Source organism: Lathyrus oleraceus, unplaced genomic scaffold (assembly GCF_024323335.1).
Source record: "Lathyrus oleraceus cultivar Zhongwan6 unplaced genomic scaffold, CAAS_Psat_ZW6_1.0 chrUn0023, whole genome shotgun sequence".
Taxonomy (NCBI): Eukaryota; Viridiplantae; Streptophyta; class Magnoliopsida; order Fabales; family Fabaceae; genus Lathyrus; species Lathyrus oleraceus.
This window is the reverse complement of record NW_026112414.1, coordinates 70,688-91,492: the sequence shown is the minus strand read 5'-3', so window position 1 is coordinate 91,492 and position 20,805 is coordinate 70,688. Positions and strand designations below refer to the sequence as shown.

The 20,805-nt window shown below is 36.1% G+C and overlaps 1 protein-coding gene across 1 annotated transcript; it reads left to right on the top strand.

Moving 5' to 3' along the window:
- Positions 1-354: 354 nt before the first annotated feature.
- LOC127112040 (lignin-forming anionic peroxidase) lies at positions 355-1,769 on the top strand. Its single transcript, XM_051046234.1, has 3 exons — positions 355-790; positions 869-1,034; positions 1,112-1,769. The coding sequence occupies exons 1-3, from the start codon at positions 401-403 to the stop codon at positions 1,507-1,509; spliced, it is 954 nt and encodes a 317-aa protein (XP_050902191.1). The 5' UTR covers positions 355-400; the 3' UTR covers positions 1,510-1,769.
- The last annotated feature ends 19,036 nt before the right edge of the window (positions 1,770-20,805 follow it).

Genomic DNA, 20,805 nt, shown 5'->3' with positions numbered 1-20,805 from the left:
ATGAGTATTTAATATAGTCTCTAAAAAATCAATTTTGTCTCAAGGTGCTATATGTGAAAGTATGGTTGTCGATAAAATCAATTTTGTCTCAAGGTGCTATATTGAAAAGTATGTACGTAGAGATGATGAAGTGGCAAGAAACAATACTATTTGTCAACCAACCAACCAAGGGAGAATTGGTCAGAATTGTGAATATGGAAAAGGTTGAGGAGCGAATTAGCAAACCTTTGCAGTGCAACGCGTTGAAGGTAGCGGACATGAGTGACCATGAAACATTCTCTCGCAGTTTCTATTACACACACTATATATATATATATATATGCATGATCGATCATTTCATAATCATCTTGCTAACATTCATATATTATTTTCTGAAATTCAATCATCAATCAACACTTACATGGCTTATAGAATTGTTGTTACAATATTGGTGCTGCTAGCCACAATATGTGATGCACAGTTGTCTTCTACATTTTACGACACTACATGCCCCGATGCACTAACCACCATTAGAACTGCCATTCGTACAGCTGTCTCTAAAGAGCGTCGCATGGCTGCATCTCTCATTCGCCTTCATTTTCATGACTGCTTTGTGCAGGGCTGTGATGCATCCATTTTGCTAGATGACAGTACCACAATCGAGAGCGAAAAGACTGCACTTCCAAATCTTAACTCAGCAAGAGGATTTCAAGTCATTGATAATGCAAAATCACAGGTAGAGAAAGTATGTCCCGGAGTTGTGTCTTGTGCAGACATAGTAGCTGTAGCCGCACGTGATGCATCATTCGCTGTAAGTTTACAATTTGCATTGCATGCTTATTAATAATTTCATGACTATATATTAATAATTTCATATTTACAATTACAGGTAGGTGGTCCATCATGGACAGTGAAACTTGGAAGAAGAGATTCTACTACGGCAAGCAAAAGTTTGGCCAATACGGACCTTCCATTCTTTACCGACGATCTTCAAACTCTTATATCTAAATTTACTATTAAAGGTCTCACTGCCAAAGACATGGTTGCTCTATCTGGTAAATTTATTACTAGTTTCAAACATCCATATTTTCATATTTGCTTATATTAATCAATTTCATTTTAACTAACTTAGGTGCCCACACAATCGGACAAGCTCAATGCTTTACATTTCGTGATAGGATATACAACAATGCAAGTGACATAGATGCTGGATTCGCTACCACTCGCCAACGTGGTTGTCCATCTTCCAGTTCCACTTCAAACAATCAGAAGTTGGCAGCACTCGACTTGGTCACACCAAATTCTTTTGACAACAACTACTTTAAGAATTTAATTCAAAAGAAGGGTCTTCTACAATCAGACCAAGTTCTTTTCAGCGGTGGATCTACGGATTCTATCGTTTCTCAATACAGCCAAAATCCTACCGCTTTTAAATCTGATTTTGCAGCTTCTATGATAAACATGGGAGATATTCAACCATTAACAGGATCCGCCGGAATCATTAGACGTATCTGCAGTGCTGCCAACTAATTCTACACATTCTTTCTTTCTTTATCACAAACAATCCATTGATATTCATTAAATGGTCTGTTTCAATATTTTATAATTAAATTAATTATTTTATTTATTTTTGTTCTTGTGTAATCAATTGTAAAGTGTTAAATGATTATCTTTTGTTATAATTTTATTATATACAAATGTATTTCTAGATGATCAAAAGGATTTTCATATCTCATATGATGAATGGGTCTAAATGGAGAAACTCAACATATATTGAGAGATGTTCTAAAGAGTCATTGTTTCAAATATGCAATTTTTATATTTATCAGAATGATTAATTTGCAAACATCTATGTATAAGAAAAATTAATATTGATCAATTTGATTTTAACTTAAGTTAGCCCAAAACAGAACAAGTTCAATGCTTTACATTTCGTGACATAGTATATAACGCAAGTGATACAGATGTTGGATTTGCTAACACTCTTATGTGAAAGCTTGAATTTTGATTTCAAAGTTGAAAGTGTGAAATCTTGCTCTATAAAACAAATGAGAATTTGTTATTAGTCTCAAATCTTGTTCTTTGTATGATTTACATGGATGCTTTTTATGTGCATAAATGGAGTGTTTTTCAGAGCTTAGATATTTTACACTCGATTAAACCTTTGTCAGTACCAACTAAATCTAATATGCAATTTTCAAACTTGGTATCCCCAATAGTTCGTGGAATAGAAAAGTTTCCTGAATCTTTTCACTTTTAGGGCATGGTCTGAGTGAGAGACAAAACATTCTGGCCCATTTTGGCTTTTACAAATAAATGCATAGGTGGAATGAAAGTTGAAACGTTTTGTCTCATGTTCACTCTTTCATTTTCCTTTAATATCCTTTGTGTGTGCACAACTCTTTCAGAAATTTTACATATTTGGGAACCTGCTTAATAACATCAAGAAGTGGAATGTTTATTGTCATCTTTAAGTTCCTCATCCATCTTTTTATTTTTCACTGCTCTCTGCAGCAAAGGAAGTGTTGGGGTAAGACCCCAATTTTGACCCTAAGATCCCTCATGCTATCTCATCATGTGCATTAGTTTTGGGATCACACCTTGGCATCCTCCTTCCTCCTCATTCATTGGGTTTGCATTGGGAGAGATCACCAAGCACAATTTGATTGTATCATACTTTGTTTTTCATTATTAACTAACCAAAATACCAAAAATGTATAGTTTGTTGTGTTTGTAGGTAGTGTGTGTCCACCAATTCCTCATCAAGCTCATATCTAGGGTTTAAGACACTCAATGCAAGGAGATCAATCAAGAGATGATTCACAATGGTTCTAGACATCATATATAGATCCCCATGTTCTTCATTTATCGTTTCTCAATACAGCCAAAATCCTACGGTTTTCAAGTCTGATTTTGCAACTGCTATGATAAACATGGGAGATATTCAACCATTAACCGGATCCGCCGGAGTCATTAGACGTATCTGCAGTGCTGCCAACTAATTCTTCACATTCTTTCTTGATCACAAACAATCAATTGCTATTCATTAAATCATTCGTTTCAATATTTTATAATTAAATTAATTATTTTATTTATTTTTGTTCTTCTATAATCAATTGTAAAGTGTTAACTGATTATCTGTTGTTATAATTTTATTATTTACGAATGTATTTCTAAATGTTCATTTCACTTAATTTTCATACTTGCTTTATGAATCAAATGAGTATTCATTGTTATTACTCTCAACTTGGAATCTCAATAACACAATATTTTAAAATTACAATATTTTGTAAAAAAATCAGGAAAATGCCTTAGAAGGTTATAAGTGGTGTGTTAAAATAATTTAAATCAAAAGAGAGAGAACTTTTTTTTAAAAAAAATTGCACGCCTAAGTTTAAAGATTGAGTCGTCCAAACGACATGACAAAAATATCATTGAAGGTTAATTTACTCTAGAGAATTAATGATCAAAAGGATTTTCATATCCCATATGATCAATGAATCTAAATGGAGAAACTCTACATATATTGAGAGATGTTCTAAAGAGTCATTGCTTCAAATATGCAATTTTTATATTTATCTGAATGATTAATTTGCAAACATCTATGTATAAGAAATATTAATATTGATCAATTTAATTTTAACTTAAGTTAGCCCACAACAGAACAAGTACAATGCTTTACATTTCGTGGCATAGTATATAACATAAGTGATATAGATGTTGGATTTGCTAACACTCTTATGTGAAAGTTTGAAGTCTTGACATTTTGATCTCAAAGTTGAAAATATGAAATCTTGCTCTATAAAACAAATGAGAGTTAGTTATTAGTCTCAAATTGAGATCTTCTAAAGAGTCAATGTTTCAAATATGAAATTTTTTTATTTATAAAAATGGTTAATTTGCAAACATCCATGTATAAGAAGTATTAATATTGATCAATTTGATTTTAACTTAAGTTACCCCACAACAGAACAAGTTCAATGCTTTACGTTTTGTGGCATAGTATATAACGCAAGTGATATAGATGTTGGATTTGCTAACACTCTTATGTAAAAGCTTGAATTTTGATCTCAAAGTTGAAAGTGTGAAATATTTTCTTGTCATGCGCATAGTTTTCTCTAGTTATAATCAATTTAATTGTTAAGGAATATGAGTAAAATTTGAGGTATTAAAGCAATGCGCGTACACAGAGATAAATGTGTCTTTAAACCTCTTCTCTTATGATAAAATCTCTTAAAACCACCTAAGGAAAGCACTTAATTGATTAGAAGCTTGCTTAATCAATTAAAAATGTATTATACAATGTCTAAGTTAAGAGGTCATTTAATCAATTAGAATGAAAGTGTAATGCATCCTAATCGATTAAAGAGGATGATAATCGATTAACTGATTTAGAAAATCAAATTTTCATATTTTAACTTGATTAATTGATTAATACATAGGTTTAATCGATTAATTCATTAAGAATGACCATGGATTATTTTCTTTTTTAGCGAAATATAAGCCTTCTTTCTAATTAGAAGCCTTCTTTTGTCACTCTTTTTTCATTAGAGTTGTCTTAGCGAAAAAAGAGTAAAAAGTTCCATTTGAGAATTGTTGTGATGAAAGTGTTTATTCAAGAGCATAGTCTCTTGTGTCTTCTTTGTAATAATTTTAAAGGTTACAAGCATAGCATGTTAAGAGATAAGTGAATTTTATTGAGTTGAACATGTTAAAAGCTCTAGTTAACGTTCTTGAGTTGAGTCTGTGTAAAAACTCTAGATAAAGTTATTCAGTTGAGTCTGTGTAAAATTGATGGTTGTTGGTAGACTGTTTTTGAATTGATAATGTGCAAAAGCTCTTTTTTTTTAAATGATGTTTTGGCCGATTGTGGGAAAATCCCATGTTTAAAAGGGACATTTTCAGTAAACTATGTGTCCACACTCTTGGATTTTTCAATTGTCTTTTCACTTGATTTATGACTTCTAAAAGATTTGTCATCTTAAATTTTCCCAATCAAAGTCCATTTTTCAAGTTCTTAAAAAGGAACCCAAGTAAGAATGGCAATCAAGACTTCAAATATAATGCAACAAATCTACAAAGGCTTTCAACAATAGAGTTTAAATAGAAAATACTATAAGACAAGAAAAGAAGAATTTTCGAAAACAAATAAGAAAGTTAAGCATAGGAAGATACACTCAAAATTATTATGAATGAAACAACTCAAGAAATGATGAGAATGACTAAATGATTCAAGAATGTGAATGGCACAAATATGAGGGGAAAATGTATTAAAACCAACCTGAAATGTATAATAGAGACAAAAAAAATCATGTAGCAAAATGAATAATTATGGAAAATTTTAAGTCTTTTCTTTTTTTAGAATGCCTTTTTTGTAAGTGCTTTTGTGCAGAGTCACTTTATTTTGCATCATTTTAGAAGGTTAATTTACTCTAAAGAATTAATGATCAAAAGGATTTTCATATCCCATATGATCAATGAGTCTAAATGGAGAAACTCTGCATATATTGAGAGATGTTCTAAAGAGTCATTGCCTCTATAAAAAATTTATATTTATCAAAATGATTAATTTGCAAACATCCATGTATGAGAAAAATTAATATTGATCAATTTGATTTTAATTAAGTTAGCCCACAACAGAAAAAGTTCAATGCTTTGTGTAACACCCCGATAAAATATGATAATTATTTAAATTAAGTTAATAGTATATTTATTAATTTAATTAAATAATTGGATTATTATTGGAATATTATTTGGAAATTATTATTATTGGAATAATAAAGTTGGAATATATATAAAGAGTTCCATTTGGTAAAAAGGGTTTTTTCACGTGAAAACCAGAGAAGCGACAGAAAGTGAGAAAAGGGCAAGGAGGAAGAGCAAGAGAACGAGGGTTGAAGAAGGGAAAAGCTTGAAGCTAAAGATTTGCCGGATTAACTCAGGTAAGGGGGTTTATCGTCGTTTAATGGGTATTATGGGTTAACATGTAATGGGTAGTAATAAGCCGTTGAATTGACCCTAATTGGGATGATGAGTGCTGGAAAATTGTGATGAATAAGTTATGTTAAGGCTGTAATTGAATCTATATTTGGGTGAGTTGTGATTTTCCGAACGTGTAGCTTTTTACGGAATTGGAATCGGAGGTCCGGAAGTCCTCCAACGGCGGAAAATGCGGAGAATTCTGCATTCTGCTTCGTGTTAACGCAGGAACAACTTTCTGTCTTGCGTTAACCGGTTAACCCAGGGTGTTAACCGGTTAACACTGTTATGAATTGTGAAATATTGTTGTCTGTCTTGCGTTAACCGGTTAACCCAGGGTGTTAACCGGTTAACACTGTTGTGATTTATGAAAATTTGTTGTTCTGTTTGCGTTAACCGGTTAACCCAGGGCGTTAACCGGTTAACACTATTGAAATGTGCCAGGAAGCGTGTTCTGTGTTGCGTTAACCGGTTAACCCAGGGCGTTAACCGGTTAACACTGTTGGAAAAGTGAAAAACTGATATTTTAAATATTGTGAACAATTGATGATTGGCCTATATTGGTGTAGGATATAGTAGGGATCATTTCCCGTTGTTTTGAGCAGTATAGGTATTAGTAGAGTGTGCTAATACTGTGATTTATTATTTGGCATGACATGATATGATTATGTGATAAATATGCTGATGATGTGTGATAGTATGCATAATGTTGTGAATATATCTATTATGTATGCTATTGTGAATGGACTGTTTATGGCTTAGAGTGTGAGCATATGTCCATTGTGGATTGTTGATGGTTGCATGCTAGGTGATTTAGTGTGCATAATATGGCCTTTATGGTGGTAGCTAATTCCCATGGTGAGGAATTAGTGAGTGAATTATTGTGGATTGTTGTTGATGTTTGCATGCTAGGTGATTTAGCGTGCATAGCATAGCCCTTGGGGTGGTAGCTAATTCCCATGGTGAGGAATTAGTGATGTGAGTCACTAGGTCTCAAATGAGTGGGACTAGTGAGCTTGGTAGCCGTATCTGGATTTGATCGGTGAGGTTGAACTATATGTTCACGAATAGTCGGTACCGCATGCATGGAGTCTCATTGCATAATGTATGTATGGCGTATAATATGAATGGATGTATTCCAATATTATACGTGTGTTTTGTGTTTGGGTTGAATATGATTGTGATTATGAGTTGGTGTTGCCGTTACTGAATGTGTGATCTGATTAGGGTGATGAAATGTGTTAATTTACTTAGCATTACATGATATTTTATAATGCTTATTATATCGATTGAGGAACTCACCCTTACAACTATGTTTCAGGTAACGAGCAGTGATTGAGTAGAAGCTAGTGCTTGGAGTCTAGTGTAGTTCCTTAGTGGGTCATGCTCTGGTAGATGTAACATCGGGACGGGATGTTTACTTTGTTTTCATTTTGGTTGTTGAACAACTTTACATGTAATGTGTTACATGGTTTGCATGATTGATTAGATCTTTATCCGCTGCGAATTATGCAATGTTCTATTTTGATGAATAAATGAGCATGACAAGTTATTTTGGTGAATGGTGTGAAGTGTCAAGTGTGACACCCTTAAATTGCATATCTACTCTGATTTATATTTTGTTGAATTAATTATTATTGGGGTATTTTTAGAAGGGTGTTACATTAGTGGTATCAGAGCATAGTCGGTCGAGTCGAGTCGTAATTATTCTGTTTCCCCTGTACGGGATAGGTGTTGTATAACCCTATCAGTACTTATTGTTTTAGCTTGTTGGGCTTTCAGAATAGAGATGGCTGGAAGAGGTAGAGACGATGCTGCGATTGCTGAGGCTCTGGGTATGCTAGCTGGAGTACTTGGAGGGAATCCGAATGTTGTGGGAATGGGAGCTGCTCGTCAACTGAGTGAGTTCCAGAAGAACAATCCTCCAATGTTCAAGGGAGCATACGATCCAGATGGTGCTCAGAAGTGGTTGAAGGAGATCGAGAGGATCTTCCGAGTGACTGAGTGTGCCGATAACCAGAAGGTCAGGTTCGGTACGCATATGCTGTCAGAGGAAGCAGATGATTGGTGGGTTGTTGCCCACACTGAGTTGGAAGCTGCTGGGAGTACTGAGATCACTTGGGCGGTGTTCAGAGAGAGTCTCCTGAGGAAGTACTTTCCAGAGGATGTCAGAGGAAAGAAAGAGATAGAGTTCTTAGAATTGAAGCAGGGCAATCGGTCTGTTACTGAGTATGCTGCTAAGTTCACAGAGCTGTCGAAGTATTACACTCCCTATGATGAGGCTACTGGGGAATTTTCAAAATGTGTGAAGTTTGAGAACGGGTTACGTCCCGAGATCAAGCAGGCTATTGAGTATCAGCGGATTAGAGTGTTTTCTGACTTGGTGGACTATTGCAGGATTTTTGAACAGGATACCAAGGCCAGAGCGGAGAGCTATCAGTAGAGGGTTGATAGGAAAGGCAAGAGTCAGAATGATCGTGGGAAGCCGTATGCAGCTGGCAAAGGTTCCCAGAGACAGAGTGGGATGAAGAGACCTAGTGGGGGAGACTCCAGTGCCCCTGCTAAGTGTTACAGATGTGGTCAGGCTGGACATCGTTTCCATGAGTGTACCAGTAATGAGAAGAAGTGTTTCAAGTGTGGAAAAGGTGGTCACTTGGCTGCAGAGTGCCGGTTGAAGACTATGACTTGTTTCAACTGTGGAGAGGTGGGTCATATCAGTCCACAGTGTCCTAAGCCGAAGAAAGAGAACCAGTCGGGAGGCAAGGTCTTTGCTTTATCGGGTTCTGAGACTTCTACAGATGATCGTTTGATCCGAGGTACGTGTTATATTAATGGATTTCCTCTTGTAGCTATTATTGACACAGGTGCGACTCATTCCTTTATATCTTTGGATTGTGCTGTGAAACTTAAATTAGAGATATCTGAGATGCATGGGAGTATGGTGATTGATACTCCTGCGAAGGGTTCAGTGACTACTACTTCAGTTTGTTTAAATTGTCCTTTGAGTATTTTGGTAGAGACTTTGGGATAGACCTCGTGTGTCTTCCACTAGTGCAGATTGATGTTATCCTGGGTATGAACTGGTTGGTGTTTAACCGAGTTTCTATCAACTGTTTTGAGAAGACTGTGATCTTTCCTGAGATTGAGGAAGGAAAGAGTTTGTTTCTATCAGCAAGGCAAGTGAATGAGGCAGTAGCAGATGGAGCAGAGTTGTTTATGCTGTTAGCGACTTTGGAGGCTAAAGATAAACTGGTGATTTGCGATCTAGCCGTGGTGTGTGATTTTCCTGATGTGTTTCCTGAAGAAGTGAATGAATTACCGCCAGAGCGTGAAGTTGAGTTCTCGATTGATTTGGTACCTGGTACTAGGCCGATGTCGATGGCTCCGTACCGTATGTCTGCTGTTGAGTTAACTGAATTGAAGAGCCAGTTGGAAGATCTGTTGGATAAGAAATTTATTCGTCCGAGTGTGTCACCGTGGGGCGCACCAGTGTTATTGGTTAAGAAGAAAGAAGGTACTATGAGGTTGTGTGTGGACTATAGGCAACTGAATAAAGTGACGATCAAGAATCGGTATCCTTTGCCGAGGATTGATGATTTGATGGATCAGTTGGTTGGTGCGAGTGTGTTCAGCAAAATAGATTTGAGATCGGGGTATCATCAGATACGTGTGAAAACTGAGGATATTCAGAAGACTGCTTTCAGAACAAGGTATGGACATTATGAGTATTCTGTAATGCCTTTTGGTGTGACTAGTGCGCCTGGGGTATTTATGGAGTATATGAATAGGATTTTCCATCCGTACCTAGACAAGTTTGTTGTGGTGTTTATTGACGATATTTTGGTGTATTCGAAATCTGAAGAAGAGCATGCTGAACATTTGAGAGTGGTTTTAGGAGTTCTTCGAGAAAAGAAGTTATTTGCTAAACTGTCCAAGTGTGAATTTTGGTTAGAAGAGGTTAGTTTTCTTGGTCATGTGGTTTCAAGAGGTGGTGTTGCTGTTGATCCTTCTAAGATAGAAGCGGTATCTAAGTGGGAAGCTCCGAAGTCAGGTTTTGAGATAAGGAGTTTTCTTGGACTTGCAGGTTATTATAGGAAATTCATTGAGGGATTTTCTAAGTTGGCGTTACCGTTGACGATGTTGACTAGAAAGGGGCAAGCGTTTGTTTGGGACTCAAAATGTGAAGAAGGTTTCCAAGAGTTAAAGAGAAGGTTAACTACTGCTCCTATTCTGATATTACCAAGTCCATCGGAACCATTTGAGGTTTACTGTGATGCTTCATTGTTGGGTTTGGGTGGTGTTTTGATGCAGAATAAGCAGGTTGTAGCTTATGCTTCGAGACAACTGAAGGTTCATGAGAGGAACTATCCAACACACGATTTAGAGTTGGCAGCTGTGGTATTTGTTCTGAAGTTATGGAGGCATTACTTGTACGGGTCAAGATTTGAGGTTTTCAGTGACCATAAAAGTTTAAAGTATTTGTTTGAGCAGAAAGAGCTGAATATGAGACAGAGGAGATGGTTAGAGTTTCTGAAGGATTATGACTTTGGTTTGAATTACCATCCGGGTAAAGCAAACGTAGTGGCTGATGCATTGAGTCGGAAATCATTGCATATGTCTATGTTAATGGTTAAGGAATTGGATTTAATTGAGCAGTTTAGAGACTTGAGTTTGGTGTGTGAGAGTACTCACAATAGTGTTAAATTGGGAATGTTGAAGTTAACGAGTGGTATTCTGGATGAGATTAGAGAAGGTCAGAAATCCGATGTGCTTTTGGTTGATAAGTTGACTCTAGTGAATCAAGGTCAAGGTGGTGAATTCAGAGTCGATGAGAATGGTGTTTTGAAATTTGGTAATCGGGTGTGTATTCCGGATGTTACCGAACTTAAGAAGAGTATTCTTGAGGAAGGACATCGTAGTGGCCTGAGTATTCATCCTGGGGCTACGAAGATGTATCATGATTTGAAAAAGTTATTTTGGTGGCCGGGAATGAAAAGAGAAATTGCGAGTTTTGTTTATTCTTGTTTGACTTGTCAGAAGTCAAAGATTGAGCATCAGAAGCCGTCTGGGCTAATGCAACCGTTGGCTATTCCAGAGTGGAAGTGGGATAGTATCAGTATGGATTTTGTTTCTGGTTTACCGAGGACAATTAAGAATTTTGAAGCTATTTGGGTGATTGTTGACAGATTGACAAAATCGGCTCATTTCATTCCGATCAGAATGGATTATCCGTTAGAGAGATTAGCTGAGTTGTATATTGAGAAAATTGTAAGTTTGCATGGTATTCCGTCGAGTATTGTTTCGGACAGAGATCCTAGATTTACATCGAAGTTCTGGGAAGGTTTGCAGAGGGCTTTGGGAACTAAGCTGAGATTGAGTTCTGCATATCATCCGCAGACTGATGGTTAGACTGAGAGGACGATTCAGTCACTGGAGGATCTTTTGAGGGCTTGTGTTTTGGAAAAGGGAGGTGCTTGGGATTGTTATTTACCTTTGATTGAGTTTACCTACAACAATAGTTTTCATTCGAGCATTGGTATGGCACCGTTTCAAGCTTTGTATGGTAGGAGATGTTGGACGCCTTTATGTTGGTATGAGTCCGGTGAGAGTGATGTGGTTGGACCGGAGATTGTTCAACAAACTACGGAAAAGATTAAGATGATTCAGGAGAAGATGAGGATTGCTCAGAGTCGTCAGAAGAGTTATCACGACAAGAGGAGGAAGTCACTTGAGTTTCAAGAGGGAGATCATGTGTTTCTTCGTGTTACTCCGATAACTGGGGTTGGTCGAGCTTTGAAGTCGAAAAAGTTGACACCTCGATTTATTGGTCCTTATCAGATTTTGGAGAGGATAGGGGAGGTAGCCTATCGTGTCGCTTTACCGCCGTCACTTGCGAATTTGCATGAGGTTTTTCATGTGTCTCAGTTGAGGAGGTACATTCCTGATCCGTCGCATGTAGTCCAAGTAGATGATGTACAGGTGAGAGATAACCTGACTGTTGAAACATCACCTATGAGGATCGAGGATCGAGAGTTGAAGCAGTTGCGGGGTAAAGAGATTGCTTTGGTAAAGGTAGCTTGGGGAGGACCAGCAGGTGGCAATGTGACTTGGGAACTTGAGAGTCAGATGAAGGAGTCTTATCCAGAGTTATTCGCTTGAGGTATGTTTTCGAGGACGAAAACTCTTTTAGTGGGGGAGAGTTGTAACACCCCGATAAAATATGATAATTATTTAAATTAAGTTAATAGTATATTTATTAATTTAATTAAATAATTGGATTATTATTGGAATATTATTTGGAAATTATTATTATTGGAATAATAAAGTTGGAATATATATAAAGAGTTCCATTTGGTAAAAAGGGTTTTTTCACGTGAAAACCAGAGAAGCGACAGAAAGTGAGAAAAGGGCAAGGAGGAAGAGCAAGAGAACGAGGGTTGAAGAAGGGAAAAGCTTGAAGCTAAAGATTTGCCGGATTAACTCAGGTAAGGGGGGTTTATCGTCGTTTAATGGGTATTATGGGTTGACATGTAATGGGTAGTAATAAGCCGTTGAATTGACCCTAATTGGGATGATGAGTGCTGAAAAATTGTGATGAATAAGTTATGTTAAGGCTGTAATTGAATCTATATTTGGGTGAGTTGTGATTTTCTGAACGTGTAGCTTTTTACGGAATTGGAATCGGAGGTCCGGAAGTCCTCCAACGGCGGAAAATGCGGAGAATTCTGCATTCTGCTTCGTGTTAGCGCAGGAACAGCTTTCTGTCTTGCGTTAACCGGTTAACCCAGGGTGTTAACCGGTTAACACTGTTATGAATTGTGAAATATTGCTGTCTGTCTTGCGTTAACCGGTTAACCCAGGGTGTTAACCGGTTAACACTGTTGTGATTTATGAAAATTTGTTGTTCTGTTTGCGTTAACCGGTTAACCCAGGGCGTTAACCGGTTAACACTGTTGAAATGTGCCAGGAAGCGTGTTATGTGTTGCGTTAACCGGTTAACCCAGGGCGTTAACCGGTTAACACTGTTGGAAAAGTGAAAAACTGATATTTTAAATATTGTGAACAATTGATGATTGGCCTATATTGGTGTAGGATATAGTAGGGATCATTTCCCGTTGTTTTGAGCAGTATAGGTATTAGTAGAGTGTGCTAATACTGTGATTTATTATTTGGCATGACATGATATGATTATGTGATAAATATGCTGATGATGTGTGATAGTATGCATAATGTTGTGAATATATCTATTATGTATGCTATTGTGAATGGACTGTTTATGGCTTAGAGTGTGAGCATATGTCCATTGTGGATTGTTGATGGTTGCATGCTAGGTGATTTAGTGTGCATAATATGGCCTTTATGGTGGTAGCTAATTCCCATGGTGAGGAATTAGTGAGTGAATTATTGTGGATTGTTGTTGATGTTTGCATGCTAGGTGATTTAGCGTGCATAGCATAGCCCTTGGGGTGGTAGCTAATTCCCATGGTGAGGAATTAGTGATGTGAGTCACTAGGTCTCAAATGAGTGGGACTAGTGAGCTTGATAGCCGTATCTGGATTTGATCGGTGAGGTTGAACTATATGTTCACGAATAGTCGGTACTGCATGCATGGAGTCTCATTGCATAATGTATGTATGGCGTATAATATGAATGGATGTATTCCAATATTATACGTGTGTTTTGTGTTTGTGTTGAATATGATTGTGATTATGAGTTGGTGTTGCCGTTACTGAATGTGTGATCTGATTAGGGTGATGAAATGTGTTAATTTACTTAGCATTACATGATATTTTATAATGCTTATTATATCGATTGAGGAACTCACCCTTACAACTATGTTTCAGGTAACGAGCAGTGATTGAGTAGAAGCTAGTGCTTGGAGTCTAGTGTAGTTCCTTAGTGGGTCATGCTCTGGTAGATGTAACATCGGGACGGGATGTTTACTTTGTTTTCATTTTGGGTGTTGAACAACTTTACATGTAATGTGTTACATGGTTTGCATGATTGATTAGATCTTTATCCGCTGCGAATTATGCAATGTTCTATTTTGATGAATAAATGAGCATGACAAGTTATTTTGGTGAATGGTGTGAAGTGTCAAGTGTGACACCCTTAAATTGCATATCTACTCTGATTTATATTTTGTTGAATTAATTATTATTGGGGTATTTTTAGAAGGGTGTTACACTTTGCATTTCGTTGCATGGTATATAACGCAAGTGATATAGATATTGGATTTTCTAACACTCTTATGTGAAAGCTTGAAGTCTTGACATTTTGATCTCAAAGTTGAAGTCTATCTCTTGTCAGTTGGGACCAATATAGTAACCAGTGAACTCTGAAGAGATCAATCCTTATTAAAAGAGAAGGAATATTATTAATAAGTACAAGAGGGGACATTTTGATAACATTAGTAATTGGTACTAGAAGATAAAATATCAATTGAGATATTTTTATCACTACTTGATATTATATATTATGTATGTATATTGTGTGGTGGTGATTGAAAAGAAAGAAGAAGTGGATATGAATGAAGATAGAAAGGAAGAGTAGGTAGGAGATATAGAGATATCAGAAAGAAAAGAAAGAAAGGGGAAAAGGAAGAGAAAAGGAGAAGAGAAAGAGAGAAGAGGAAACTTGGAGGATGAAGAAAACTTGAAGAAGAAATGAAAACATCAACCATTAAACCAAATCCTTTCCATCATCTTCATCTTCAAGGTGAGCTCTTAGCTAGTGTAAGATTGGGGGGAAGAAATTTTATAAATTTGGGGTTAGGTTTTGTGTGTAATACATAATCATGAACTTGATGAATCCATGATGAACTTGGTGTTGTTGTTATGGTTATGTTTTCATGATCTTGGGTAACTTAAGGAATGATTGTATGATGTAAGGTGAAACTTTGATGAATATTGTTTGAGGAATCAATATTATGAGGAAAAAGAAAGAACCATGAGGAAAATTCTAGTAGAATGGTTCTATTATTGGAGTTAATGGCATTACCATAGAAAAGAAGTAGACATAGAGTTTGGGAGTAGTGTAAACCTTGCACTAAAATCATCGTAAGGGAATGAACTTCACATAAGGAGACTATGGAGTCATAAGGATTTTATTGAGGCTAAGATAGGGGTGTATGGTTGATAATCATTCATATGTGGATATTTACCGAGGAGGGAGTGTAGTGGAAAAAGTTAAACCTTGGTATTAAGAGAAGTCTGTGATAACGACATTATGGTCACAAGTATGCGTAATGGATTCCTTGTCTTGAGATGGATGTGAAGTAACACACACTTTGTTGAGTAGTGAGTCTTGTATTGTGAGAAGTTGAGTTTATGATAGACAACGAAAGACAAGCCAAGCTGGAGCATGGGGACTAAGTGTAGGATGTGAAATATGTTATGTTGTAAGAGCTTATGGAGAGACAATGAGGAATGTTAGTAGCAAGTCATCTATACGAGTAACCCCAGTATGATGAAGTGTATAGTAGGTATTGGTGTAGAAGAAAAGTCCAGTCATAAGTGTGTGGTAATGCTAAGGTTCATCTTAAGTGCATCTTGTTGAATTTCAAGAGTAATGGTGGCTTATTGGAAGTCTAGTTGTTATTTATCTTCTTAAGTAGTTGGTTACAGAGTATAAACATTCACACCTTATTGGAGCTAAGGGTATCCTAAATCTCATAAGTGTACCGTTGTGGATGTACAAATTGAGGATGGAGTTACAAGTTACCATAAGTCAGATTGATAGTTTTGAATTTGGGATTTTTGAAGGTGTAATGCGTAATTGGTCATCTGTAGAGATGTCATAGAAGTCAGATGTTTGGAGGACCCACCTGGTGACCCATGCTCAGTTTAAGTAAGTCTTGGAAGTAACATTCTTATGACTACGAATAACTATAAGGAACATAGATGGAAGAGACTTATCGAGTGGTGATCTTGAGGAGGTTAGTTGTGTATTTTACATATGTTTTAGTAAGGTGTAAATTGGTTAGTCAGATTATGACATTCGATAATTTCTTGGATTCATGCCTTCGAATATAGGCCCCCGGGAGAGTAGTATTTTTTGTATACAACGATACTCTACCCTATTGGAAGGATTCACGAGTTGTACTTTCGAGGAGGAACGAGAATCAGATGTTGCTGAAGTTAACCGTGTAACTCATGTTGTATATTAGTAAGTGCTTAAGCTAAGATTCTTGAAGATGGATCAAGACGTTAAGATTAAGGGGTCTAGATAAGAAGTGCAATGTTATTTCTAAAGTTGTGAAGCGTTGTGTGTCTCAGAGACTAGTATGGAAACTCATAGTTACATTCTAGATTGCTTAAGGCTTTTGGAAGTGGTGTCTCATGGATGACTCGAAGTTCCTTGATGGTGTTATTTTGTTATTGGTCGAGATCATGTGTCAGCAGAAACCTTGAAAGAATCAGAACCCTATAAGAGGATTTGATATGGAATATAGTAACAAGAATTAGATATTGTCAAACTAATTTGGATAAGTTCATTCAAGCACAGGATAAATCTGAATGTCATACACCTTTATGGTTGTAGTTATGTGGCTCCTGCATATCTATCTTATGGAGGGTGTTGGTCATATTCTAAACCTTTGTATGTCAACAAGAAATTTATTCTATTAATAGATGTCAGTGAGGTCCTAGTACTATTTTGGGTGGTGGGCACTCTGGAGGATAGGTGTGGTCCTCTATGTAGACTGTTAGCTAACCAATAATGTCTAGGAATCCCGGGTGTTCGACTGTTGGAATTATAGTAGTGTAGTGAAAAGTGATGGATGATAGAGCTTAATCAAGATTATAGGGATATGAGAGATAATTACTCATAAGAATTGGTGTAAGACAATCTCATGTTAATGGTGTTATCTTATTGGAGTAGTATGAGAGAAGTGAAACAGTAGGAGTAAAGGCTTGCAGCATATAGTATCAGATTAAGTGAAGTTGATGAGATTATCAATAGATGGATTACAAAGTTTGTCGCATTTGTTGAAGGAATAATAAAAAAAGAGCAATAAATATTGTGTGTGATCAAGGAATCAATAAGTTTTCTTATGAAGATTAAATGAGTATTTATTACCCAAATCAAGATAAGATGTCGTAATTATGTTTTGTGTCACTTAGTGCAAGGAAGGGAAGTCGTGGTTTCCGGGAGGAAAGTGACCAACTGATGTAGAGCGGTATATCAGATGAATTAAGTGGGAGCAAGTTTAAATGTTAATCCAGTATTGGAATGAGGATATGGTTAAGACCATAAAGTATTGAGAGTTCACATAAGAAAGAAGTTTGCCAAGGAAAATAAGTTGGAAGAATGAATATGTAGGAGGTTTGAAATTGAAGAGAAGTCAAGTGTTGGTCTAAGACGTTTATGCAAGAATTGTTTATTTATCGAGAGGAGGAAATTTGAGGGTGAATTTCAATTTAAGGGGGGAGAATGTAATATCCCATATTCCCTTGAATACTTAATTAGTTATCAGTTAAAACCAATTGAGTTCCTATGTACTCTATCTTTTGTCAGTTGGGACCAATAGAGTAACAAGTGAACTCTGAAGAGATCAATCCTTATTAAAAGAGAAGGACCATTATTAATAAGTACAAGAGGGGACATTTTGATAACATTAATAATTGGTACTAGAAGACAAAATATCAATTGAGATATTTTTATCACTACTTGATATTATATATTATAGTTATATATTATGTATGTATATTGTGTGGTGGTGATTGAAAAGAAAGAAGAAGTGGATATGAATAAAGATAGAAAGGAAGAGTAGGTATTAGAGATAGAGATATCATAAAGAAAAGAAATAAAGGGGAAAAAGAAGAGAAAAGGAGAAGAGAAAGAGAGAAGAGGAAACTTGAAGGATGAAGAAGTCTTGAAGAAGAAATGGAAAACATCAACCATCAAACCAAATCCTTTCCATCATCTTCATCTTCGAGGTGAGTTCTTAGCTAGTGTAGCATTGGGGGGAAGAAATTTTATAAATTTGGGGTTAGGTTTTGTGTGTAATGCATAACCATGAACTTGATGAATCCATGATGAACTTGTTGTTATTATGATTATGTTTTCATGATCTTGGGTAAATTAAGGAATGATTGTATGATGTAAGGTGAAACTTTGATGAGTATTGTTTTAGGAATCAATTGAATTGTTGTGTTAGAAAAAAAGGAAGTTTATGCAGGTTTTATTTGATCAATCCATTGACATGAATTAATTCCTTGTTAAATTAAAATATGTCACCAATGGGGGTTGAAGTCGGGACCTCCTTGGTATGAAGCAAGCCTTACCACTAGACTAAGCTCCTGTTGTTGAATATGTGTGCAAGGAACAAGTGTTAACCTATATTCTTGATTAAGTTAGATTGTTAGATTATTTGAGTGTTGTAACTCCATTTTTGACGCGGACGGATGCGTTAGAAAGATAACGTAAAAGACTATTATTCTTGTACCATGTTATAGTATATTATGTGCCTTACAAATGCTACGAATTATATTATGATGAATGCTAAACATTGTTGTTGTGTTGAATGTGAAATAACATGATTTAAAATCCTATGAAGATGAGTGAGGAAACCTAGGAGAATAACTTGATTAACAACTTAGAAGATAATCTAGGTTATGGAAATGGGTATGCGATGATGCTTGGACGCAACAGTACCTACGTGTGTATCATGGACAAGTATTCACCTGATAAATGAGATAATATGCTTTGTATGGAACATGTGTGACTTTATGTAATAAGAATGGATCATTTTATGATGCCATGAGAATTGATATGATATCATGAGAATTTTTTTGATATTTTGGTGAGGAACTTTTGTTCCAAAAGTCCTAATGTGGTGAGGAGTGTTGCTCCGAAAGTCCTATTGGTTATTGAGAATTAATCACATTATCGAAACTAGTTATGATTATGCACATACCACTTCAAGGGCTTAGGTAAAGCAGTAAGTGGGAATGTGGCACCAATGACTCGTGCCTCAATTAGGTTTGAGCCCCAACCATGGTGGACATGGCGGAAAGGTGGACACCTAAGTGGGTTAGAGTCCCATACAGTGAAAGATACTCAAAGTGGATTCGAGTCCCATACGAGTGATGGTTCTTAAAAGTGGATTCAAGTCCTATAGGGGAACCTGTATCAACCGTGAAAGTTGGACCATACGGGCATGCGTGAACCAAGCCTTGGCCTAGACGTAGGTACGGTTGGGGATCGATATTTCGTGAATCCGAATAGTGATGTTACATGTTTCCATACATTGTGATTATCCCTTAGTTACCTAAGTCCTAGTTACAAGGTGCGAGTGATGATCAAGTAACGGAAGGTGGATACTTGAGTTAGAATCGAGTAGAAAGCCTGTAGAGCCGAGTGGACCTATAGGATAGGAGAACTCACTGAGATTATCATCTCATCCCATTATTGTTGTTATTTGTCATGTAGTCCTTGCACGTTGAATTCAAGAGAGGTTGTCTACTGATGTTTCAAGGGATGTTGTTTATCGTGATCTTCCGCTGTGGAGTTGTGTATAATGAAGATATTGTACATAGTTCTTAGATTTTTATTTTTAGGCACTATTGTATAACAAGTCCATTTGATATTTTTAGTTTGGACATGTGTATATAATGATGTCAATAGGCACTTTACGCATTACATATTACGAAAATTTCTCTAAAAATAATTCTGTCTCAAGATGCTATATGTGAAAGTATGGTTGTCCATGAAATACTTTTTCTACATGTAAATATAAATGTGAAAATATGATAAAATCAATGAAATAAGGTCATCTGAAAAAGAATTCATTGGACACCCGATATAGTCTTCTCCCTCAAGCACTTGCATTCTCTATCTCTCGCATCCATCTTTCATATTTCTTCCTCATACACCTCGTTATTATCCGCTCCTAAAATCCCTAACTTCTAAATGAGATTCCAAAACTTCTTGTCAACTTCGGAATCCACATCTGACTTAAGACGAGAGTTACATCTAACCCAGTCTTATTCATCCAACGATTAACAACACAATATCAAACCACCCGGGAATTAAACTTCCGAAGACTTCGATACCGCATTAATGCCTCACCGTTCAATGGTTCGACACATTTTTATTAAATTCAAAATCGTTATCTTTGGGAAATTCTTTGACAAGCTCATTTAGAACATATGACGCTCACTTATAAACTAATTGAGGCGAAAAGGATATTTAAGTTAAAAGAAACTTGCCTATCTTTAATGAATTTTTACCCATAATAATAAGAAAAAATAATAATATTTAGGTAGTCATTGTGAGAAACTATCAACCAGGGACTTTCCCATAAATTGTTATAAATTATACCAATATTCGATTTTATTTTGTTTGACTGATCATTGGATTTAATAAAATGAGTATTTAAAAAAGTCTCTAAAAAATCAATTTTTTTATTACGCGATACAGTCGTCAACTTTAAAAGAAAAAAATAGAAATGTTACATATTACATCAATTTGTCTAAAAACAATTATGTCTCAAGATGCTATGTGAGAAAGTATGGTTGTCCATGAAATACTTTTTCTACATGTAAATATAAATGTGAAAATATGACAAAATCAATGAAATAAGGTCATCCGGAAAATAACTCATTGGACACCCGATGTAGTCTTCTCCCTCAAGCAGTTGCATTCTCTATCTCTCGTATCCATCTTTCATATTTCTTCCTCATACAACTCATTATCATCCTCTCCTAAAATCCCAAACTTCTAAATGAGCTTTCAAAACTTGGTTTCAACTTCGGAATCCACATCTGACCTGTGACGAGAGTTACATCTGACCCAGTCTGCTTCATCCAATGATTAAAAACACAGTATTAAACCACCTGGGAA